We start from the raw sequence: 25,931 nt of genomic DNA, 5'->3' as shown, positions 1-25,931 counted from the left end.
TTTTCTTAGCACTTTTGCAGAGCGATTCTGTTTTTTCACTTCCTGACGTCAGCCAGGAAGTGATCTCTTTCATCCGGAAAAGAATAAATGCAATTGGCTCGATTCACAAAGCCGTGCTAACATTTAGCCGCTTTGTACGCTAACATGCGCATAAAGGTTTGCATGCAAACACTTTGCACGCAAAGTATCGTGATCTGCAGTGACTTCGCGTGATAGGGCTCGTTTCCACCATAGCGAATCCGCATGCGGCGACGAGATGCGGATTCGCTTGGCACATTGAAGTGTCCGGGGCTGTTTCCACATGTGCGGCGTGCGGGAGCGATTTGGCAGCGGGCCAAATCTGCACGACGGGACCCACCGAATTCGCCTGCGTCGGGAATCCGTGCGAATCGCCGCTAATGTATTTAATAGTAAAAACGCATGCGTTTTTTACATGCGTTTTTACCCGCGATTCGCGTGCGATTTCGCACCTTTTTCAATGTTATTTTGCCCTGGCAGTGTCCTGGTTAATTTCGCATGGCACCCTGCCATGCGAAATCGCACGCGAAATTGCGGGTAAAAACGCATGCGGAAACGCATCCGCATGCGTTTTTACAAGCGTCGGAATGTCGGCGAAATCGCGTCGCAACAGTGGAAACGAGCCCATAATGATACTTAGCACGCAAAGTCACTGCCGATCAAGTGAGCGAAATGTATATCTTGAATTATTACTGTATATATTTCATTATGCGACACGCGTAAGAATTTGTGTGCCCCGTTACAGTACCGCGCATGTTAATGCATAATGTATAATTTCATTACCAAACTCTATCTACTGAGCGGGCGATACGCCATTGATTTCAATGGCATACTGCACTTAGCGCACAATGATTAACTCTGTTCGCGCGCTAAAACTTAGTACGCGAACGGCATAAACTTTGCACGTGCAAATTACTTTGCACGTACGTTTGCACATAGAAAGCCTTAACACGTGATAACTGAGTTATCACGGGTTAGTGTATTTATTATTAAAAGCGCACAGGAAATCGCTATGCCAAGTGCTTTTTCAAGCGCTTTGCGATTTCCCTATATCTGCCATCATAGGCAAATCGCCCTAAAAATGGTACAGGCAGAGCTTTGGTGAGCGGATCATAATCGAACCGCTCAGATCTGAACACTCTCATAGGGAATCATTGCACAAACGCTTTTAGGGAGATTTTCAAAATCACCAGCACTTTAAAAAATCCCAAAAGCGCTCTTAGTGATAACAAGCCCTAAGTGATGTATTGCATGCCCCTTTATGATATTGCTGCATCACAGCAGTCTTACTTTTTCACCAACCTCTTGGTAACAAAAAAACAAACAAACAATAAAAACTTCAATACAGTTTCCATTTTATTTCAAAAACATCACTGTAGCCCAAGCAGAGACTTCTCTATGAGACTGGCAACTCCCAACTCCTCCTCGCCACCCTCTTGGCATCCCCATTAACACTGATCAGTGTTTTTAGAAAAAAAATTAAGATACCATTGAAGTACAGGTGTGCGACTAGCATGAATTAGCAAAAACGTAAAATGCGCGAGAACTCAAATACGTGTGAACAGCCCAAACATCAATTCATAAATATTCATTCCTTAATGAGTTTTGTAAAACTGACAAACTCGTCGACTCATCACTGATTAGAAGAATGTTCTTTAATGTAGGAATCTGTTTTTTTTTTTGTTATATCTGAGCTGCTTCTGCTGACATAGAAGAAAACCTTCTCAGCAATTCTTCTCCCTCTCACCCCTTATAAAGACTTTCCCCTGAGGGGTTTGCTTACCTGTCACACTGCCTGGCTGACAGCTACAGGATTGATGTCATGTACACTAGGCTGGTAGACAAGAAGTTATCACTGCCTAAAAGCTTCATTTTCTCCTCCATTCTCCCTCCATCAACTGAAAGGCTGTGCTGTAAATCGCCTTTAGCGCTGCTTGATTTTGCCTCTGTTTAGTTCATGGCCAGTTTGTCAAACAGGTCAAAAAGTGAAGGATCCAGAAGATATCAAATACAATCTCCAATGAAAAGGGCATTTTTTTTGGTGGGGCACTTGAGGGCCACTTTAGCAGCCTAATGCCATGGAAAGTTTATTAAGTGTCTGAAGAAAACTGAAAATAAAGGGAATGGTGTATGAATTTGACACTTCGAGTTCGGAGCACCCAAATAATGCTGAGCACCACACTTTCCTTTAGTACCATTTAAGTACGAAGAAGCAGACAGGGTCAGTTCACTTACTTCCACTTCACAATGCTTTTTACATGACTATGATGCTTCCTCCTTGGAAGCCTGGGGTTTGGCTATTAATCAACTAAGTCCCACTCCAGATATATAAGTTATAGTAGGTGGAAGTTGAGTGTTAGGAGTATGTGGAGGGAGTTAAGTGTTAGGAGTTGGTGGTAGGAGGTTAGTGCTAGGAGGAATGGGGGAGGTTAGTGTTAGGAGTAGGTGGTGGGAGGTTAGCATTAGGAGTAGGTGGTGGTAGGTTAGTGTTAGGAGTAGGTGGTGGGAGGTTAGTGCTAGGAGGAATGGGGAGGTTAGTGTTAGGAGTAGGTGGTGGGAGGTTAGTGCTAGGAGGAATGGGGGAGGTCAGTGTTAGGAGAAGGTGGTGGGAGGATAGTGTTAGGAGTAGGAGGGGGGAAGTTAGCATTAGGAGTAGGTGAGGGGAGGATAGTGTTAGGAGTAGGTGGTGAGAGGTTAGGGTTAGGAGTAGGTGGTGGGAGGTTAGCATTAGGAGTAGGCAGTGGGAGGTTAATATTATGAGTAGGCAGAGGCTGGAGGGAGGTTAGTATAAGGAGTAGGTGGTGGGAGGTTAGTGTTAGGAGTAGGTGGTGGGAGGTTAGGATTAGGAGTAGGTGGTGGGAGGTTAGTATAAGGAGTAGGTGGGGGAGGATCGTGTTAGGAGTAGATCGTGGGAGGTTAGTGTTATGAGTAGGTGGGGGGATTAGTGTTAAGAGTTAGTGTTATGAGTAGGTGGAGGGAGGTTAGTGTTAGGAGTAGGTCATGGGAGATTAGTGTTATGAGTAGGTGGGGGGAGGTTAGCATTAGGAGTAGGTCGTGGAAGGTTAGTGGAAGGTTAGTGTTATGAGTAGGTGGAGGGAGGTTAGTATTAGGAGTAGGTGGTGGCAGGTAAGCATTAGGAGTAGGAAGGGGGAAGTTAGCATTAAGAGTAGGTCGTAGAAGGTTAGTGTTATGAGTAGGTGAGGTGAGGTTAGTGTTAGGAGTAGGTGGGGGGAGGTTAGTGTTAGGAGTAGGTGGGGTGAGGTTAGTATTAGGAGTAGGTGGGGAGAGGTTAGTGTTAGGAGTAGGTGGTGGGAGGTTAGTGTTAGGAGTAGGTGGGGGGAGATTAGTGTTAGGAGTAGGTGGGGTGAGGTCAGTGTTATGAGTAGGAAGGGGGAGGTTAGTGTTAGGAGTAGGTGGGGGAGGTTAGTGTTAGGGGTTGGTGGGGGAAGGTTAGTGTTAGGAGTAGGTTGGGGGGAGGTTAGTGTTAGGAGTAGGTGTGGTGAGGTTAGTGTTATGAGTAGGTGGGGGGAGGTTAGTATTAGGAGTAGGTGTGGGGAGATTAGTGTTCGGAGTAGGTGGAAGGAGGTTAGTGTTATGAGTAGGTGGGGGGAGGATCGTGTTAGGAGTAGATCGTGGGAGGTTAGTGTTATGAGTAGGTGGGGGGAGGTTAGTGTTAGGAGTAGGTCGTGGGAGGTTAGTGTTATGAGTAGGTGGGGGGAGGTTAGTGTTAGGAGTAGGTAGTGGGAGGTTAGTGTTATGAGTAGGTGGGAGGAGGTTAGTGTTAGGAGTAGGTAGTGGGAGGTTAGTGTTATGACTAGGTGGGGGGAGGTTAGTGTTAGGAGTAGGTCATGGGAGGTTAGGGTTATGAGAAGGTGTAGGGAGGTTAGTGTCCGGAGTAGGTGGTGGGAGGTTAGTGTTAGGGGTAGGTCGTGGGAGGTTAGTGTCATGAGTAGATGGGGGAGGTTAGTGTTAGGAGTAGGTGGGGGAGGTTAGTGTTATGAGAAGGTGGGGGGAGGTTAGTGTTCGGAGTAGGTGGTGGGAGGTTAGTGTTAGGGGTAGGTGGTGGGAGGTTAGTGTTAGGGGTAGGTGGTGGGAGGTTAGTGTTAGGGGTAGGTCGTGGGAGGTGGGTGTTAGGAGTAGGTTGGGGGAGGTTATTGTTAGGAGTAGGTGGGGGGAGGTTAGTGTTAGGAGAAGGTTGTGGGAGGTTAGTGTTATGAGTAGGTAGTGGGAGGTTAGCGTTAAGAGTAGGTGGAGGGAGGTTAGTATTAGGAGTAGGTGGTGGGAGGTTAGCGTTAGGAGTAGGATGTGGGAGGTTAGTGTTAGGAGAAGAAGGGAGGGTTCGTGTTAGGAGTAGGTAGGGGGAAGGTTAGTGTTAAGCGTAGGTGGGGTGAAATACTGTAAGTGTCAGGAGTAGGTGGTGGGAGGTAAGTGTTAGATGTAGGGGGGGGGAAGCTTAGTGTTAGAAGTAGGGGAGGGGGGTTAGTGTTCGGAGTGGGTGTGGGGAGGTTAGTGTTAGGAGTAGGTGGTGGTGTGGTGTTAAGGTTAGGTGGGGGAGGTTAACTATAGGATTAGGTGGGTGGGAGGTTAACGTTAAGGGTAGGTGGAGGAGTTAAGTGTTAGGAGTAAGTGATGGGAGGTTAGTATTTGGAGTAGGTGATGGAGGTTAGTGTTAGGAGTAGGTGGGGTGGGGTAGCATTAGGAGTAGGTGGAGGAAATTAAAGAGACACTGAAGCGAAAAAAAATATGATATAGTGAATTGGTTGTGTACTATGAATAATTACTAGAAGATTAGCAGCAAAGAAAATATTCTCATACTTTTATTTTCAGGTATATAGTGTTATTTCTAACATTGCATCATTCTATATTATGTGCAGATTACACAACACTCAGCATTCAAAATGATTCTTTCAGAGCAGTCTGTAAAGTAATGACATCTCCTCTGGCAGAGGAAAAGTAAATAGTCCAGGAACAGTTGAGATAATAAAAGTCAGATAACAGCCCTCTCCACGACTAACTTAGTCGGAGAGCTTGATGGCTTGTTTGCATAGAGATAACAACTGGAGTTTCTCAACTCTTCCTGTACTGGAAACAATTACACTGATGTATCTGATCTTAATGTTTTATTTCTTAGCTGTGCTACACATCCAAATCATAATATCATCATTTTTTTTCGCTCCAGTGTCTCTTTAAGTGTTAGGAGTAGGTGGGGGAGGTTAGTGTTAGGAGCAGGTGGAGGGAGTTAAGTGTTAGGAGTAGGTGGTGGGAGGTTAGTGTTAGGGGTAGGTGGAGGGAAGGTTAGTGTTAAGCTCAACACATATCATACAATCTTAGTTGTACAGATTTACTAAATCTATGTAGTGTATGGGCCAACAGATTGAAAATACCTTGAATGATTAAGTGGATAGACTGTTATTCTACATGGAAGTGGTAAGATTGAACAACTAAGATTGTATGGTGGGTGTTGAGCCTTAGAAGTAGGGGAGGGGGGTTAGTGTTCGGAGTGGTGTGGGGAGGTTAGTGTTAGAAGTAGTTGGTGGGAGGTTAGTGCTAGGAGGAATAGGGGGAAGGTTAGTGTTAGGAGTAGTTGGTGGGAGGTTAGAGCTAGGAGGAATGGAGGTGGTGAGGAGGTTAGTGTGAGGAGTAGGTGGGGGGAGATTAGCATTGGGAGAAGGTGGTGGGAGGTTAGTGCTAGGAGGAATGGGGTGGGGGGAGGTTAGTGTTAGGGGTAGATGTTAGGAGGTTAGCGTTAGCCGAATTAGGTTAATTTTGATAACAGAATATCAGTAAAATTACCAATATTCTACTATCAGTAATACCAGGTGCTCAAATCCTCAGACTTTTTTTTCCCAATGTACACGTATAAAGCTGACTATATCCTCATGTGCATTTTTTCCCACTCTTTGTCTCCTGCGGTTTAATCTGTCAAAACCTCTAGTGATTTGTTCTTTTCCTCCAGCTCTGGAAAGCGAGATTCAGGTAATTATAGCCACTAGAAAAAGAGAATGCAAGTCTCTTCCGTGAAAGAGCGAGAGGGAACAGGATGCCAATGCATGTTGACACCGACAATAACAGACATGTCAGGGCAGCCGGTGCGACAGCGCTGACAGAAGCAGCCCCGATAACAGCTATGATCAAAAAGGACGATTACACAATGGAATCTTACCGACCAAAAGTGAGCCAGAAAGGTGCAAACAAAAGCCAAGCAAATAATGTGACTTTTCAAGGCAGGAAAAAAACGTCAGTGTGTTCCTCTGCGCTTGTATCAGAGTGTCTACCACAGCTCCATGAGATGAAAAGACAAATGTCTTTGAAAGCTCAGACGGCGTCCGTTCCCCAAAGTAGCGCCTACAAAGATTTTCCTGCACATCACACAGTTAATGGTGGTAACAAGTGACACAGACAGGGCAATTAAAGCACATCTAGAATTAAATAGTAGTAAATCGGACTCTTCTTAGAAAGGGATGACAAGAGGGGAGGCATTGAAGTGGGAGTGCCTGGAGTTCAAAGTGTAGCTGCAATGACACACATGTATGTACTGTGTCATCAGTGGTGAAACTTTTCAGCATGATCTTATCAGCAGTTATGCCCAATTCTTCTCGTATTGATTCTTGCTTTTGCTTTACTTGTTTTACCAAAATAATGCATATTTGTGATTGTAGGCGTGCTTATTAGCAATAGGCATCGTTATTAGGACTAGGCAAAAGCTATTTTCACTAGGCATGGGCTATTTGGACTAGGCATGGGCTTTTTGCACTAGGCATGGGCTATTTGGACTAGGCATGAGCTATTTGCACTAGGCATGAGCTACTTGGACTATGCATGAGCTATTTGCACTAGGCATGTGCTACTTGGACTATGCACGAGCTATTTGCACTAGGCATAAGGTACTTGGACTATGCATGAGCTATTTGCACTAGGCATGAGCTACTTGGACTATGCATGAACTATTTGCACTAGGCATGAGCTACTTGGACTATGCATGAGCTATTTGCACTAGGCATGAGCTACTTGGACTATGCATGAGCTATTTGCACTAGGCATGAGCTACTTGGATTATGCATGAGCTATTTGCACTAGGCATAAGCTATGTGGACTACGAATAAGCTATTTGCACTAAGCATGGTCTATTTGGAGTATGCATGAGCTATTTGAACCAGGCATGGACTAATTGGACTAGTCATGGGCTACTTGGACTAGGCATGAGCTGGACTAGGTGTGAGCTATTTGGACTAGGCATGAGCTATTTGGACTAGGCATGAGCTGGATTAGGTGTGAGCTATTTGGACTAGGCATGAGCTATTTGGATTATGCATGAGCTATTTGCACTAGGCATAAGCTATGTGGACTACGAATAAGCTATTTGCACTAGGCATGGTCTATTTGGAGTATGCATGAGCTATTTGAACCAGGCATGGACTATTTGTACTAGTCATGGGCTACTTGGACTAGGCATGAGCTATTTGGACTAGCCATGAGCTATTTGGACTAGGCATGAGCTATTTGGACTAGGCATGAGCTATTTGGACTAGGTGTGAGCTATTTGGACTAGGCATGAGCTATTTGGACTAGGCATGAGCTATTTGGACTAGGCATGAGCTATTTGGACTAGGCATGAGCTGGACTAGGTGTGAGCTATTTGGACTAGGCATGAGCTATTTACAGTAAGCATAGGCTATTTGGAATAGGCATGAGCTATTTGGACTGGGTACAAGCTATTTGCGCTAGGCATGGGCTATTTGGACTAGGCAGGCACGAGCTATTTGCACTAGGCATGAACTATTTTCACTAGGCATGGGCTATTTGGACTAGGCCTGAGCTATTTGCACTAGGCATGGGCTATTTGCACTAGGCATGAGTTACTTACTTGCACTAGGCATAGGCTATTTGCACTAGGCATGAGTTACTTACTTGCACTAGGCATAGGCTATTTGGACTAGTAGGCATAAGCTATTTGCACTAGGCATGACCTATTTGCACTAGACATGAGCTATTTGGACTAGGCATGAGCTATTTGGACTAGGCATGACCTATTTGCACTAGACATGAGCTATTTGGACTAGGCATGAGCTATTTGGACTAGGCAGGCACGAGCTATTTGGACTAGGCATGAGCTATTTGCACTAGGCATGAACTTTTTTCACTAGGCATGGGCTATTTGGACTAGGCCTGAGCTATTTGCGCTAGGTATGAGCTATTTGGCAGCATCGCTTGCAAATTTTTGGCAAAGTCATTTTTGCATCGAAAATGCTATTTTCGATTTCGAGAAAATATTCACAAAATTTGGTTTAAGACAACAAATTTTTCTCTCTGACCTGAAAATTCATAAAAAATCCCGAATATTTGAATTTTTACTTCCAAAATGTGTGCAAAGCGCAAAAATTGTTTATTTTAGTACAAAAATTTACAAAAAAATTTTTTTTAGAGAAATCCCAAACTTATTATAAATCAATTTTTGATGGCATTTTCGTCTGGAAAGTCAAACTTCCCATTATTTTAATGAAAATAAATGTGAAAAGAATATTTTCGCTCACCACTGCTATTTGGACTCGGCATGAGCTAAGTGTGTATTTATGTTACCCATATGCTGAACTCTGTACAAGGCCATGAAAGATAGTGGTACATTTATTATAATGAGAATCATAAACATACATCATTTATTTGTAAGCAGGGGTGTAACTACAAATCATGGGGCATGGGACCACCAGCATAATTTTTATGTGCCCGCCCCCAATATTTACATCATTTCCATTACCTACCCCTGGTGATCCTCACAGCCTGAGGGCCCATCTTGCAAGGAGCATACAACAAGTGTGGCCATCATGAACTTCACACCCATAACAAGTGTAGACACAAAAACACCTGATCTGAAGGAATTACCCCTTTTATCAGAGGGTATTAAGTAGTAGTTGGGGCCCTCTTACAGCTCTGGGCCCCCCTTCTGTTGCAGCGCAGGTCCCCTGTAGTTGTGCCCCTGATAGGGGATACAGATGGTAGTTTACACTTAAAGAGACTCTGTAACAACAAAAACCTCCCCTGGGGGGTACTCACCTCGGGTGGGGAAGGCCTCCGGATCCTAATGAGGCCTTCCACGCCGTCCTCTGTCCCACGGGGGTCTCGCCGCAGCCCTCCGAACAGCCGGCGACAGAGCCGACTGTAGCTTCAATATTTACCTTTGCTGGCTCCAGCGGGGGCGCTGTGGCGACTTTCGGCACGGAAATAGACAGAAATACCCGATCTCCGTCGGGTCCGCTCTACTGCACAGGCGCCGGAAACTTGCGCCTGCGCAGTAGAGCAGACCCGACGGCAATCGGGTATTTCCGCCTACTTCGGCGCCGACAGCCATCAGAGCGCCTGCGCAGGAGCCAGGAAGGTAAATATTGCGTCACGGCTGTACGGAGGGCTACAGCGAGACCCCCGAGGGACGCAGGACGGCGTGGGAAGCCTCATTAGGATCCTGAGGCTTCCCCCACCCGAGGTGAGTACCCCCCAGGGGCCGTTTTGTCGTTACAGTTCCTCTTTAAAAGAGATTTTAAGCCCTTTCCACACTATCCAAAACTAAAACATATCGTATATTCGGGCATATAAGACGACTGGGCGTATGAGACGACCCCCAAACTTTTCTAATTAAAATATAGAGTTTGGGATATACTCGCCGTATAAGACTACACCTCTTCCAACACTCCTCCTGGAGATCACCGTTGCCATGTATGGACCCAGAGCCGGGAAAAGGTCCTCCAGCACCCAAGGCTGAGACACCAAAGTGTGCTCCCTTATCCCTCCTACCCCAGCCATCACACACTGATTGCTATTAGACTAAGAGGCACCCCAGGGCCCCCAACCCCCCCCCCCCCCATCACCTTAATCTCTAGTTATCTTGCTTGCAGTCACTGCCATGTATCCCCTTTTCTTATTTCTCTTTGCTTCAAACACAACAGGGGAATGATAGCTGAGTGAGTTGTGCGCCCCCTTCTACACTGCGCCCTGAGGCTGGAGCCTCTCTCGCCTGTGCCTCAGTATGGCCCTGGATACTGGTGCTGTACTGTGTGTGGTACACAGTATATAACAGTATATAGGTGATTGACTGATTGGATTCGTCAACTCTCCCTCTCCCTAAGTGGATTGGTTAGCTCTCCTTGTCTATCTGTTTATCAAAACTGGTATGGAAGAATAGATTGCACTGTGCCCATAAAAGACGCCTCTTTCACTCGTCTGGCCCGCCCTTGTATCCTATTTACCTCGTTCTCTGCCTCTCAGATCTCACACATGAGCGCCTGCGCCGCTTCACTACAGTCCTCAGCAGCGAGATCTGAGAGGTGGTAACAGGATAGGGTGTATCACCCGGCATCAATGACACCTGGCGTATAAGAAGACCTGTGACTTTTCAGATGATTTTCAAGGGTTAAAAAGTAGTCGTATACACCATAATATACAGTATATGGTAAAAATCCTATATCAGTGCAGATAAAAGCAAAAAAAACAAAACAAAACATGGCATTATTTCAAAGGTGGGAAAGGGGGTGGAAAGAAACTGCTCTACAGTACCGTTACAAGACTGAATGCCACTTCCTGTGTATCCCATCTTGCAGTAGCATCCCAGAATCCCCTTCTCCTCTCTGCACTCTGCAAGTTCATGGCATGGAAACTGGCACTGTTGTTGTTGTTGACCATGGTCCAGTAATAGGAATAAACACACTAAAAAACAAAACAATGAAAAAATTTATCGTAAAATCGCAAGTAACACTTAAATCAAGGAGCGAATGATTTAATAATGCAAATAATAGCAAATGTTAACACATGCCCAAAAATAGAACGATTTAACAATGAATATTAACACATGTCTGGGTTTTAAGCGAGAGGTGAAAATTATTTGCTATGTACCATAAACACAAATTATAGAGCGTTTAGGAGATTTATTCTCTCACAGGAGGATTTCAAACAAATCAAAATGGAGTAGAACAAGTAGAAAATGGCAAAGCTTGCAGGATTTGTTTTATATGAAACAAAGCCTGGAACATAGACGCCTAAGTGGGGTAAAAACGTTTAAAAAACGTTTAAAAAGGAGCGGTAGTGGTGGACTTACCTCGCCATCAAATGAACACAGACTGTGTTGGTATAAGTTCAACAATTATACGATTTATCCAAGTACTCCACAATGCAATGCATTTCTCAGGTTTTATCCCACTTCATCAGGCAATACAGGGAGCAAAAAACTAGTAAGGTCTGGATCAAAGTCAAGCCGCAGAGGCATGTGATTTGGATCTATACCTGTACTAGTTTTTGCTCCTTGTATTGCCTGATGAAGTGTGATAGAACCTGCAAAACGCATTGCATTGTGAAGTACCCGAATAAATGGTATGATTGTTGAAGTTATACCAACACAGTCTGTGTTTATTTGATGGGGAGAAAAGTTCTTTTAAATGTTTTTTAAATGTTTTTATCCTACTTTGGTACCTTTGTTCCAAGCTTCTTTTCATATTGCTAAGTCCACCCCTGGTGCAGGGGAGTTACCCCTTGTTTCCTGTCTACAGAAAGCAACTTCTTAAACTAAGCTGGGTCAGGCTATAATCTCCCCACCCACCTGCACAGTGGTTGCCTTTGCCGTAACCCAGCTTTGTGAGTATAGATACATATACATCCTTTGATTTGAATACCTTGGTGATTTAACATAGTACACTATATTGGGTTCTCTGTGTCCCTTTCTTTCTTCTATGCATTTTGTTTTATGAATGATCACTTTCTCAATGCAAATAAAAAAAAAAAAAAATCACGGAAATTATTCCAGTTTCACAAAAAACATTAAGAAAGTTTTTTTTATACTGAAGTTTTGTAACTTGGGCTTGTACGTGAAAGAAAATTGCTAGCAAATTACTGTACATTAATGCGGAAAATATGTAAAAAAATATTGAACAAAAAGTTGAAGAGGTGGAAGACACACATATACACAGTTTGGTTCAGGATGAGTCGAATGTTGGCTCACCCTGCAAATATTCTCTCTCTGAGAAGTAGCAACTCAGAGGGAGCATCCAAATGACACTGCTGGGCGGCTACAGACATAAAAACGTTATGCCTATGGTGGCGCCCAGGTCAGGTGCAGTGCGGGGAAAAGCGCATGCTAGTGATGACCATAAACAGCTAATTACAATTATGCTAAATTTCACATAATTTTTCCAAATTATGCCTGTACGTTATTACGTTTTGTAAATTCAATTGATTTCGTATAATCATTTCTAATTTCTTTTGTGCTGACTTTAGCGGTTAATACCAAAGCCCCCATACATGCTTTTGCCACCATGTTTTAAAAGACCTTGAAGTTTTTGAGAAAATCAATTTTAAAAATTTAATTTTTTTAAAATGTTTTTTTTAAATTTAGTTTAAAAAGTATTTTTTCTTTGCATTTTTAAAAACGTCATTTTTAAAAGGTCTTTTTGAAAAAATAATTATTTCAATTGTACCCACTATTCACCTTAACATTTCAAATCAATTTTGGTGACAATAGCATGTATGGGGGCTTTGCTATTAACCTAACTGGTAGAGATGTCACGAACCCGTTCATTTTTGTTCGCGAATCGCGAACACGAACATGCAAAAAAGTTTGCGAACCGCAATAGACTTCAATGGGCAGGCAAACTTCAAAAACTACAAACACTGTTTCTGACCACAAAAGTGATGGAAAAGATGTTTCAAGGGGTCTAACACCTGGAGGTGGGCATGGCGGAGTGGGATACACGCCCGAAGTCCCGGGGAAAATTACAGATTTGATGCAGAGCAGGGTTATAATCCCTAAAAAGCAGAAATCACATTGCATTCCTAAATTGGAGGCTTAAAGTGCTTGAAAACATCTTGCGTGTGTAGACATGGATCAGGTAGTGTAAGTAGCGTACTGCTTCACTAGTGTTGGGCGAACACCTGGATGTTCGGGTTCGGGCCGAACAGGCCGAACATGGGCCAGATGTTCGGCATGTTCGGCCCGAACGCCGAACTCAATGGAAGTCAATGGGACCCCCGAACATGCCCATTTTGGGGGCCCTATGGGGTCGCAGGCATAAGGGGGGAGCATGCCCCGATCGCGGGGGGGGTCGGAAATTCCCCCCACCCCCTCCGCTAGCGCTCCCCCCTCTGCCCGCTTCCCCATAAAAAAGTGTTTAAGGCAAGTTAAATAGTACCTGGTGGCTGGCACTGGCAGTGGAGTGAGGAGGAGGAGGAGTCCGAGTAGCAGAGTGACGCGTTGAGGCCGGGCAGCGGGCGGTTCAGCGGTAGTACCCTTGTGGTACTTCCGCCCTTTCTCTGACCTCACGTCCTCTACGTGATGACGCATACGAGGGTACGCGTGACGCGTACCCTCGTATGCAGAGGCCATTGCTTCATTGTGATACACAAGCCCCTTCATGAGGTGTTCTGTGTTAAATAGTTAACTACATCCTGGCAATCTTGGGAATTAATGGCACTTGCCTTCTGAACACTGTACTTTGGTCCAGGGCCGCAGAAAATCACGTCAGCGCAACCTCGAACAGACTTGCCGGGTGGCCTGCCTCTGGCTCTGCCTCTGCCTTTTGTTTTGTCCATTTTGGGGGATGAAGTGAAAGGTATGCACTGACTTGACTAATACAATGTGCAGTCACACAGATACAGTAAAAGATATACACTGACTGCTGATATAATACAATGTGCAGTCACACAGGTACAGTGAAAGGTATGCACTGACTGCTGCTATAATACAATGTGCAGTCGCACAGGTGCAGTGAAAAGGTATGCAGTGACTGCTGGTGGTATGATACAATGTGCAGTCACACAGGTGCATTGAAAAGGTATGCTGTGACTGCTGGTGGTATGATAAAATGTGCAGTCACACAGGTGCAGTGAAAGGTATGAACTGACTGGTATATAAACAGTTTGCAGTCACACAGATGCAGTGAAAGGTATGCAGTGACTGCTGGTATAACAATGTGCAGTCACACAGGTGCAGTGAAAATGGATGCACTGACTGCTGGTATATAAAACAGCGTGCGGTCGCACAGATGCAGTGAAAGGTATGCAGCGACTGGTATATAAAACAGTGTGCAGTCACACAGGTGCAGTGAAAGGTATGCAGTGACTGCTGGTATAACAATGTACAATCACACAGATGCAGTGAAAATGGATGCACTGACTATTGGTATATCAAACAGCGTGCGGTCACACAGATGCAGTGAAAGGTATGCAGTGACTGCTGGTATAACAATGTGCAGTCACACAGGTGCAGTGAAAGGTATGCAGGCACTGCTGGTATAACAATGTGCAGTCACACAGGTGCAGTGAAAGGTATGCAGTCACTGCTGGTATAACAATGTGCAGTCACACAGGTGCAGTGAAAATGGATGCACTGACTACTGGTATATAAAACAGCGTGCGGTCACACACATGCAGTGAAAGGTATGCAGTGACTGCTGGTATAACAATGTGCAGTCACACAGGTGCAGTGAAAAGGTTGCAGTGACTGCTGGTATAACAATGGGCAGTCACACAGGTGCAGTGAAAATGGATGCACTGACTGCTGGTATATAAAACAGCCTGTGGTCACACAGATGCAGTGAAAGGTATGCAGTGACTTGTATATAAAACAGCGTGCGGTCACACAGATGCAGTGAAAGGTATGCAGTGACTGGTATTATAATACAATGTGCAGCAGTCACTCTAGGCACTGAATGTGCTGGGCCTGGCACAGTATAACAATTAGCAAGACCCAGCTGTGACAGACGGGGCTGTATATGCAGTGTCAGTGGACCACAAAAAAAACACATCACAAGAACTTTAGCTCTCAAAAGAGCTGTTTTTATATCAACAAATATCAGCAAGGAGCAAGCTAACAGACCTCCTAACGATCGCTTTCCCTATCTCTCCAATGTCTCTCCCTTCTCTCACTAAAATATCAGCACACAGAGTGAGAAAATGTCCGACGCTGCTGGAGGGGGGCTCCAGGAGGGAGTGCAGCCTGATTGGCTGCCATGTGTCTGCTGACTGTGATGTATAGGGTCACAATTTAGCCCAATGATGTAGTATAGGTGGTGGGTCGAACTCGCATTTGACGTGGACACAAACCCACGTTGTTCACACGAATAAGTTTGCGTGCAAACTGTTCGGGCCATCTCTATTAACCGGCCGCTAAAGTTGACACAAAATTATGCAAACATGTATGCGAAATTACGAATGATTACAATTATAGATGAAATTAATGTTCTCATAATTTCACATTACGATTTTGCATCGTAATTACACATTTTTATGCAAAATTACGCCCATGCCAAATATGTGCTCACCATTAGCACACACCTAAATGACCTGCTTCAGGAGGGTAGGGATATGTAAAAGGGTTAGGGATTGGACCAGAGCTGCCAACACGAAGTTACAGGGAGTGATGCAGGTGTGGAAGCCCAGAAGGCTACTTGGGAAGATCCCAGGAGCAGTAAGAAATACTTTTTTTCTCCTTTCCTATTGGCTGGCATTGGTGCTGTGTCTGAATGTGAAGAACATTTTTCTTCAAATTTGAAATTGCACTTTCAAATCTTAATTATGGTCTTCCATATTTCCAATCTAATTGCAAAATGCTAGGTGCATTCAAACTAATGGAATTTGCAGCGTTTCCATTAGTGGGGTGTATTTATGGGACAATTTTTTCCAGATAACAATCGCGGTCTTGTTGCATTTTTTTTTCGTGTGTGTGCAATATAGTTTGTATAAGATCGCAGGAAAATCACTTAGCAATTGCTCCACTAAGCTCATTTTCCATGATTCCGCAATTCAAAATATTTTCCTGCTTGGTTTATTTTTATTGCGGCACAAATCGCAAAGGCACCAAAATTGCCCTGTGCACCCGACGGATGGTGGTTGAATCGAGGTTGTGTAAAATACGAAGATATGCGATTGCAGCTTGTTTGCAATTGTGATTGCATTTCTTAGTGGAAAAAGGCCCTTATTCCCCCCTTGTATTCTAACTCTAACCTTCACACTGTCCGCACTACCCTATGTCTAACCCTAAAATCTCCAACTACCTTTACATAAATCTGAAAAAAAAAAAAAAAAGTTAGCATTTTGCCTATCAAGATAAAAAAAAGGCCTCAACCAACCTCCAGAATCACTGGAAAAAGGGCTGGTGTTCCCATTGGGGCAAGGGCTTGCGAGTTTTGCTGGTCCCCTGAGCTCTGCTGCTCTCCTTCTTCAACCTCCTGTCATCCTCTATCCATGCTAGCTGCCTCTTCTTAGTGACCCGGCATGTATTATTGCATAATAACATATGTTGGGTCACTGAGAAGAGGCAGCCAGCCAACGTGGGTGGATGAGGACGGGAGCATGGACGGACCAGATGAGTTGATATTATTTGAGACACTGCAGAGGCCCCTGGGACCTTGCTTCAACTGGCTCTGACTAGAACAGAGCCCTCAGATAATTTTGCCCTGGAACCCCAGTGTTGCTTCAACCAGCTCTGACTGGAATAAAGCCCTCAGGGAATTTTGCCCTGGGGCCCCAGCGTTGCTTCAACTAGCTCTAACTGGAAAACAGCCTTATGACAAGGCATAATTGATTTAATAGATAAACCTAGTTTAGGGAAGAAGGTTATCTCGGCGCAGTGCTGAGCGCTGTGCACCGAAACTGGGTGCCGCCATAGCAGCAATGCTATGCTGCACGCCCTGCATAGTGGAAATTCTGGGCTCTGGCGGCTGCCAGAACCCGATATACATTTCCCTCTGAGTTGCGACAACTCATAGTGGGAATTATATTTAACGCCACCTTTAACCCTCCTGGCGGTTTGTCAAAATCCGCCAGGGGGCAGCAAATACGTTTTTTAAATTTTTTTTTTTTCATGTAGCGAGACGAGGTTCAAAGAACGGGATCTCCTGGAGGGCTTCCCCCGTCGCCATGGCGACGGGGCGGGATGACGTCACCAACGTCATCGACGTCGTGACGTCAAAGGGGACTCCGATCCACCCCACGGCGCTGCCTGGCACTGATTGGCCAGGCAGCGCACGGGGTCTAGGGGGGGGGGCGGCTGCGGCGACGCGTATAGCGTTTAGCTGCGTGCAGCAAAAAAAAAATTATGCAAATCGGCCCAGCGGGGCCTGAGTGGTGCCTCCCGGCGGCATAGCCCGTGCTCAGCACGGGCTTACCGCCAGGGAGGTTAATTTAGAGGCAGCAGGGAGAGCCGTCATTCGGGCTCTCCCGGTGCTGAACTGAGTGGCGGCGCCACAATATGTACTCCTGGTTTAGGGATGACCTAAACCTTAAACTGTGATGCTGGGTCTCTACCTGGATTTAAGGCCGGCTAGCCAATTTTATTGCAAGTGCCACAGTGCAGAGCACAACGTTTCGACCGCAGAGGTCTTTCTCAAGTGCTTGAGAAAGAAGCACTTGAGAAAGACCTCTGCGGTCTAAATGTTGTGCTCTGCACTGTGGCACTTGCAATAAAATTAGCCAGTCGGCCTTAAATCCAGGTAGAGACCCAGCATCTTTGTTCTATGTGTGGAAGTAACCCTATGGTGGATGAGGGGCTTTGCTGGTTGACTCCCTGGTGCTGTTAAAGATTGGGTTGCAGCATTGGGATATCTGTATTCCTTTGCTAAACCTTAAACTGATCAGGAGCCAAAAAAAAATAAATCAAAAAATGATCGACATTTACCGTCATGCATACACTCTTGCTGCTTTGTAAAAAAAAACAAAAAACGAAATAAATATTAAAGGCCAGAGATTGCCTCGTTTCTGATGTCTACTCATGTACTTTTTCACTGCAAAATTAGTTTTACACGAAAAGCCACTTCATCAATATTGATGTACTGGTCCTTTGGATGCCTCGCTAGATTCTGAACACGTCCTCGCTCTCTGCATTATTGACAACGTGAAATTTAACCTTGTATGATTAAAAGAGGGACTGCGCGGCACAATTAAGGTGGTTACAACTTTATTTACTCAGCCAAATGGCAATGAGTTTTCTCGTTATTGATTAAGAAAAAAAAAAATCAAACTGGAAAAGAACTAAAAAACATTTTGATGACATTATATCTAATCCATGCTTTTCTTGCGTATCAAACAGACCGAATCCCTGCACATCTCCTTGCTTTGACCCATTTTAATTGAACGTTATCTCTAATCTGATCTGGCAAACATCAGAGACCAATAGGTCACATCACTTTCTCGAAGTTGCTGAAAGGGTCATATACACAGAGGAAGGGAAGGTGCAAAAATCGTTCAAAATGAACTATGAATCACTCATCATTCAGATATTGTGCAGTAAATAATCAACCTGATGGGTTAAGTGAACGACCCTTGATGACACCCGTGCATTTTGAACGATCGTCATGACAGGGATCAAATTGGCAGATAATTGTCCATAGTTCGTAGAGTTGAGCCGAAATTTTCGTAATTTCGCATTACTATAATTACGCATGCGAAATTTGCGATTACGATGCGAAATTAGCGTAGCGAAATTGCCATTAAAATCGTAATTGAAAATACCGTAAGCGTAATTTTCAACGTGAAATTTCGCGTTTCGTTCATGCCGTAATTTCGCATTAAACGCTACCGTAATTTCGCGTTAAACCGTAACGCTCCGTATAATATAAAAAAGCCGCCGACTTTAAGGGTTAATAGCAAAGCCCCCTTAAATGCTAAGAGCCTCAAATTTGGAGAATCTATTAAGGAGATCAGGAGGAATAAGAGGAAAATTTTTTTTTTCAAAAAGACCTTATAGTTTTTGAGAAAATCGATGTTAAAGTTTCAAAGTAAAAATGTATACATTTAAAAACCCGCCGACTTTAACGGTTAATAGCAAAGCCTGCTTAAAGTTTAGGAACACCAAATTCCTAGGGAATATTAAGGGGATCAGTGGGAATAAGAGGAAAAATTTTTTTTTCAAAAAGACCTTATAGTTTTTGAGAAAATCGATTTTTAAGTTTCAAGGGCAAAAATGTCTTTTAAATGCGGAAAATGTCAGTTTTTTTTGCACAGGTAACAATAGTGTATTATTTTCGTAGATTCCCCCAAGTGGGAAGAGTTTTACTTACTTCGTTCTGAGTGTGGGAAATATAAAAAAAAAACGACGTGGGGTCCCCCCTCCCAGACCTCTTTAACCCCTTGTCCCCCATGCAGGCTGGGATAGCCAGAATGCGGAGCACCGGCCGCGTGGGGCTCCGCACCCTGACTATACCAGCCCGCATGGTCCATGGATTGGGGGGTCTCGGAAGGGGAGGGGCAGCCAAGCTTTCCCCTCCCCCTCCGAGCCCTTGTCCAATCCAAGGACAAGGGGCTCTTCTCCACCTCCGATGGGCGGTGGAGGTGGAGGCCGCGATTTCCTGGGTGGGGGGTTCATGGTGGAATCTGGGAGTCCCCTTTAAAAAGGGGTCCCCCAGATGCCCACCCCCCCTCCCAGGAGAAATGAGTATAGAGGTACTTGTACCCCTTACCCATTTCCTTTAAGAGTTAAAAGTAAATAAACACACAAACACATAGAAAAAGTATTTTAATTGAACAAAAAACATAACCACGAAAAAAGTCCTTTAATATTCTTAATTAACCATTAATACTTACCTGTCCCTTTAAATAAATGATCCCACGCAATATCCTCGGAAATGTTCTATCAGTTACAATGTAACAAAGTTATTACAATGTAACAACTTTGTTACATTGTAACTACGCCGCACCCGACGTCACTCGCCGCTCACCCGCCGCACGGACCCGACAGAGCTCTGAGCTATATAGCTCAGAGCTCTCTAAGCATCTTTGTATTTGGGCTCCAAGGAGCCCCATTGGTCCTTAGTAGACCAATGGGGTTCCTTCTGATTTGAAGGAACCCCATTGGTCTGCTAAGGACCAATGGGGCTCCTTGGAGCCCAAATACAAAGATGCTTTAGAGAGCTCTGAGCTATATAGCTCAGAGCTCTGTCGGGTCCGTGCAGGACGCTAAGTCCCCGCCGGCTCCGCTGCCCTCCCCGCCTCTCCCACAGGTCACCCACATGTCACCCACATGTGGGTGACATGTGGGTGACAGATGTGGGCGGGGTGGACAGCGGGAGCCGGCGGGGACTTAGCGTCCTGCAAGGACGCGTAAGTGTATGCGGCGGGTGAGCGGCGAGTGACGTCGGGTGCGGCGTAGTTACAATGTAACAAAGTTGTTACATTGTAATAACTTTGTTACATTGTAACTGATAGAACATTTCCGAGGATATTTCGAGGGATCATTTATTTAAAGGGACAGGTAAGTATTAATGGTTAATTAAGAATATTAAAGGACTTTTTTCGTGGTTATGTTTTTTGTTCAATTAAAATACTTTTTCTATGGGTTTGTGTGTTTATTTACTTTTAACCCTTAAAGGAAATGGGTAAGGGGTACAAGTACCTCTATACTCATTTCTCCTGGGAGGGGGGGTGGGCATCTGGGGGACCCCTTTTTAAAGGGGACTCCCAGATTCCACCATGAACCCCCCACCCAGGAAATCACGGCCTCCACCTCCACCGCCCATCGGAGGTGGAGAAGAGCCCCTTGTCCTTGGATTGGACAAGGGCTCGGAGGGGGAGGGGAAAGCTTGGCTGCCCCTCCCCTTCCGAGACCCCCCAATCCATGGACCATGCGGGCTGGTATAGTCAGGGTGCGGAGCCCCACGCGGCCGGTGCTCCACATTCTGGCTATCCCAGCCTGCATGGGGGACAAGGGGTTAAAGAGGTCTGGGAGGGGGGACCCCACGTCGTTTTTTTTTATATTTCCCACACTCAGAACGAAGTAAGTAAAACTCTTCCCACTTGGGGGAATCTACGAAAATAATACACTATTGTTACCTGTGCAAAAAAACCTGACATTTTCCGCATTTAAAAGACATTTTTGCCCTTGAAATTTTAAAATCGATTTTCTCAAAAACTATAAGGTCTTTTTGAAAAAAAAAATGTTCCTCTTATTCCCACTGATCCCCTTAATATACCCTAGGAATTTGGTGTTCCTAAACTTTAAGCAGGCTTTGCTATTAACCGTTAAAGCCGTTAAAGTTTTTAAATGTATACATTTTTACTTTGAAACTTTAACATCGATTTTCTCAAAAACTATAAGGTCTTTTTGAAAAAAAAAATTTTCCTTTTATTCCTCCTGATCTCCTTAATATATTCTCCAAATTTGAGGCTCTTAGCATTTAAGGGGGCTTTGCTATTAACCCTTAAAGTCGGCGGCTTTTTTACATTATACGGAGCGTTACGGTTTAACGCGAAATTACGGTAGCGTTTAATGCGAAATTACGGCATGAACAAATAACCATTGTAATGCGAAAATTACGCAAAAATTACGCTTACGCGAAATTTCGCAAAATCCTTCTTCATTACGATTATGTACTTACGGCCATAATCGTAATTACACTAATTACGCGAAATTTCGCGAAATCGTTATTAGGTCATTACGCTCATCTCTAATAGTTCGTAGTGTGTACAGAGCAATGAATAATAATTAATCGATATGTCACAAAAGGTTACGGCATACTAACTATATCCACCTCCTTTTAACAATCTGATCGTTTAAGGTGGGGATGCTCATTTGGATTTCATGGAATTTAAATTTTTGCATTTCAGCAGTAAACTGGATCCAAATCGTAAATTGGCATTACTGCAAGTTGGTCTTTTTAGCCCAATTACAGAACTCGGAAGCATTGGACCAATCAGAGAATGCAGAGTCAGCTTGGAAATATTTGGCCAATCAGAGAATGCAAAAAATTACCCCCCCCCCCCCCCCCCCCAAAAAAAAAGACTCCTCCGAAATCAGAAAACAGAAATCAGATTTCTGTGAAATACCACCTTACCGCAACTTGGTAATTTTAGCCCAATCATAGAACTCGGAATCATTGGACCAATCAGAGAATGCAGAGTCAACTAAGAAGTATTTGGTCAATCAGAGAATGCAAAAAAATGACCACAAAAAAAAAACTTCTCAAAAATCAGACCTCAGAAATTGGAAATCCACTAAATCGGTAATGGGCATTGGCAGAAATCAGAATTTTGACAAAATCTGAATCTGCATTTCCGACCATCACTAGTGTTAATATTAGGGTATTAATATCTATAATCTTTTAAAAATGTTCACATCGTATTGCGTGAAATATCTAGAAACATCGATTGTGGAACAATTGGTCCTTTCACACAATCTACCTTTCAATGTGTACATCGCTTTATTCATCTACAATTTGGTCACCTCTAGTTATTTTTAAGACCAGTCATGTTTACAGGGACAAGTTTTCAAAGGCTTGGACTGTCCGTAGAAATCAAGGATTGTTGGCTGAGCTTTAGAATCAGATTCCCACCTGGACTTTCCGGACCTCCACTTCTACAAGGAGTTTATCCAGCATAGACAGAAAAACTGCACAACAGCACACAAATCACCGCCCATCTTTGACTTTCTTCCTCACAGCTTCCCCCTTTAGACTCTTCTCAACACATAAACACAAAGTACAATCAAGCAGGTAGAAGCTTTGACCACCTCTGATGCCCACCAAGAGAGGTGAGATGTAGCCCCCGTGAGGGGGTCCCTTACCTGATAAATAGAATAGTCTCATTTTTGTTGGCAGATGAGGACTCCGCAGCTGAAGAAGTGGATCCAAGTGGTTTGGAGCTCACTGGCCTGTGACGTAGTCGATTTCCTTTGGAGATTTTCCTGTTTCTTTGTTTGCTCAGGGCTTCTATTTCCTACACTTTCATCAGTTCCAGCAAGGAGTTCACTTCTTCTAAGCCTGTCCAGAGTGCAGAGCTTGCCCTCGTGTGCTTTGCTGCTGTCAGAGATCTTCCAATTTGTAGCCTTCATGTGCCTTATAAACAGGGCCGGCGCTACCATTAAGGCAAAGGAGGCAGCTGCCCCAGGGCCCCAGAGCTTGTAGGGGCCCCCAGTGGCTACAAGAGGAAAAAAATTTTTTTGCAAATCGGCCTTATAGTTTTTGAGAAAAACGATTTTAAAGTTTCAAAGGGGAAAAAAAAAAACAAATTTAAAAACCTGCCGACTTTAATGGTTAATAGCAAATCCACCTTAAATGCTAGAAATCCTAAATTTGCAGGATATGTTAAGGAGATCATTAGGAATAAGAGGAAAAAACTATTTTTCAAAAAGACCTTATAGTTTTTGAGAAAATCGATTTTAAAGTTTAGAAGGAAAAAAGTATAGTTTTAAATGCGGTAAATGTCACTTTTAGTAGCAAACCTAACGGTAGTGTAATTTTACATGCATCAAACGAAAGCGCAATAAATTTCCTGATGGGGTTTCCAGGGGGTCTATACGCAGCTGCAGCGCTTTGGCCAGGGATCGCCATACAGCCGCCATATGGCTGTATGAAGATCCCTGGTATTTTTTTCCTATTTTCCCAATTTTTTTTTATGTTTAAAGTGTGGGAATTTTTTTTTTTTTAATTATGTGGGGTCCCCCCTCCTGAAACTTTGTAACCCCTTGTACCCCATGCAGGCTGGGATAGCCAGAATGTGGAGCTCTGACCGATTGGGATTTCACACCCTGACTATACCAGCTGCAAAAAAGGTCCCCTAATGCCGATTTTTGTTCCGGGGTATATGTTGGGGGGCCCCCCCAGGTTTATTTTGCCCTGGGGCCCCATTGTTGCTTAAACCGGCCCTGCTTATAAAGCATTATATTCCTCTACACTCATCACATAGCATTGCCTCATCGGAAAACAACAACTATGTTTCGGGAAAGAAAAGCTTATAATACAGATGTAGAGTCTCTCGGGCTGTATCCATCATACAAATTCAGAAGAGTAAAAAGCAAAATACAAAATTAAAGGGAACCTAAACTGAGAAGGACATGTATTTTTTCCTTTTCCCATCAGGGATACGTATTCATCCTATATTCGTAATTGATATTTTTTACTCACCTAGGGCTTCCTCCAGCTAATCGCAGCCATCTCAGTCCCTCACCGCAGCCCCAGTCCTCCTTTGTGTCCCCGCTGGCCACCCAATGAAAGTACTTGGGGAAATATAGGATGCATACGTATCCCTGATGGGAAAGGCCCCTTAGCGCATTGGGGGTTCAAAATTACTTTTTATTCAGTTCAATTAGCGCTGTTATTTATATTTTAATTGAACTGAATAAAAGTAAATTTTTAGCCCTCAGTGCGCCAAGGGGCCTTTCCTGTCAGAGACATGTATTCATACATGAGTAAAAAATATGTTAGTGCTTTTGCCTCAGAAGTCCTTCAACTTAACCATTTATGCTGCGTGGACGTGAGCCTCACGTCCGCAGCGGCAGCTGCTAGAGCCGCAGGGACGCGCTAGTCACGTCCCTGCAGTTTGGGGTGCTTTGCGGGCAATCGTGCGGGCAAATGCCTGCAATTGCGATGTTGCTGGTAGCAGGGGGGAATTGGCTGCCGGGGACAAAACTTCCCTGTGCCAATCCATACATCTCCGCTAAGAATAAACACTGTTTTTGTTCAAAAAGCACCACACTTCCTCCCGACGCTGCTTTTCTACGATTTCCGCCGCCAATCGTTAGATTTATGAATAAGAACAAAATTCCCATTCATTAATCTCCCTGCAGGCCACAGTGATCGCTGCCTGCGTCACTTCCCTATTTACAATGTAGCAACACATTGTTTCCTGCGTAGCGTACTGATTGTACGCTAATAGGATTTGCTCAGCAGGGTCATCTGGAAGCCAAATAGTAAAATTACACCTACTGACTTTAGAGAATAATAAAAAAATATATATATATATGTCAAGAGGGTATGTTATTATTAATGTATAGGCTAAAAATTAGCGATGGAAGTAAAACTGAAAAAATGTACCTTTATTTCCAAATAAAATATGGTCACCATACATTATACTAGGGATATAATTTTAACATTGCAATAACTGGGACAAATACAATGTGTGGATTTTAATTACAGTAGCATGTGGTATTTTGAAAACTATAATGGCTGAAAACTGAGAAATAGTGATTTTTTATTCGATTTTTTCCTTAATTATTCCTGTTGAAATGCATTTAGAATAAAATAATTCTTGACATAATGTACCACCCAAAGAAAGCCTAATTGGTGGCGGAAAAAAAACAAGGTATAGATAATTTCTTTGTAATTAGTGATAAAGTTATTGGGGAATGAAAAGAAAAAAAGCGCTGAAATGAGAAAATTCCTCCAGTCCATAAGGTGAAAAATACCCCCAGGCTGAAATAGTTAAACTGTTTTTTTTTTTTTTGCTTAAGAAATCCTTTAATAATAATGATACAGTATTTTTTGTTTTGTTTTAAATAAGGATGAGGAGTAGTGATAATTGCGTGTAGCCCAGTCTTGTATGGGAAATAATAATTAAGTGCAAACAGTGACTACAGAATGCAGCCTAGGCTCACATACTTTTTTATATTGTTGACAATTTTTGGATTCACTCATGATTTGTTCTGACCACACCCACTCACATGGGGCCACCTAAATACACTCTACACAGAGGCCCACTGTTGGCTTTGTCCGCCCCTGTGTATTGAATAGTGAGTGATGCATCACTGGGGAAGGATTTTATTGTTCCTGCGCTGGGGAGAAGCCATGCTAGCCGATGTCCCTCCTTTTGTCTCTGCTGATCTCAGGGAAGATTTGCTGAGAACTTTGTGACTGTTGTGTCTGTAAAACTATGGAAAACATTGCTGAGAGTCATTAACACTTCCTGCAGCAGGAATGAGGAAAACAATCTGTGCTCACGCATGTCAGGGGGACTCTCCTCGTCTCCTGACCATGACGTTCTGCACATCAACAGGCATATTCAACAAGGACAAGAGCAAAGCCAGTAAAGGGCTAATAGTAACATAAAAACGTCCCAACGTTAAAGTGAACCACCAAAGCAAACCTTTCACCAGTGCTGACTGATAAAATTCACAGAACAAAACTTAATTCACTTCAAATCTCCTGTTTTCATTATGTGGAGAAATTTCAAAAGCA

The 25,931-nt window shown here is 43.8% G+C and overlaps 1 protein-coding gene across 1 annotated transcript in view; it reads right to left on the bottom strand.

Annotated features, from left to right (window-relative positions):
• ADGRL4 (adhesion G protein-coupled receptor L4) overlaps positions 1-22,621 on the bottom strand; it is a 238,061-nt gene extending 215,440 nt beyond the window's left edge. The window contains exons 1-2 of the mRNA XM_068242460.1: positions 22,544-22,621; positions 10,561-10,710 (exon numbers count right to left, since the gene is read on the bottom strand). Of these exons, the coding sequence (XP_068098561.1) occupies positions 10,561-10,710; positions 22,544-22,565 (172 nt within the window). The 5' untranslated portion in view covers positions 22,566-22,621. The remainder of the gene's footprint in view (positions 1-10,560; positions 10,711-22,543) is intronic.
• Positions 22,622-25,931: the final 3,310 nt, after the last annotated feature.

Source organism: Hyperolius riggenbachi, chromosome 6 (genome assembly GCF_040937935.1).
Source record: "Hyperolius riggenbachi isolate aHypRig1 chromosome 6, aHypRig1.pri, whole genome shotgun sequence".
In the NCBI taxonomy this organism is placed as follows: Eukaryota; Metazoa; Chordata; class Amphibia; order Anura; family Hyperoliidae; genus Hyperolius; species Hyperolius riggenbachi.
This window is presented reverse-complemented; position numbering and strand designations above follow the sequence as displayed.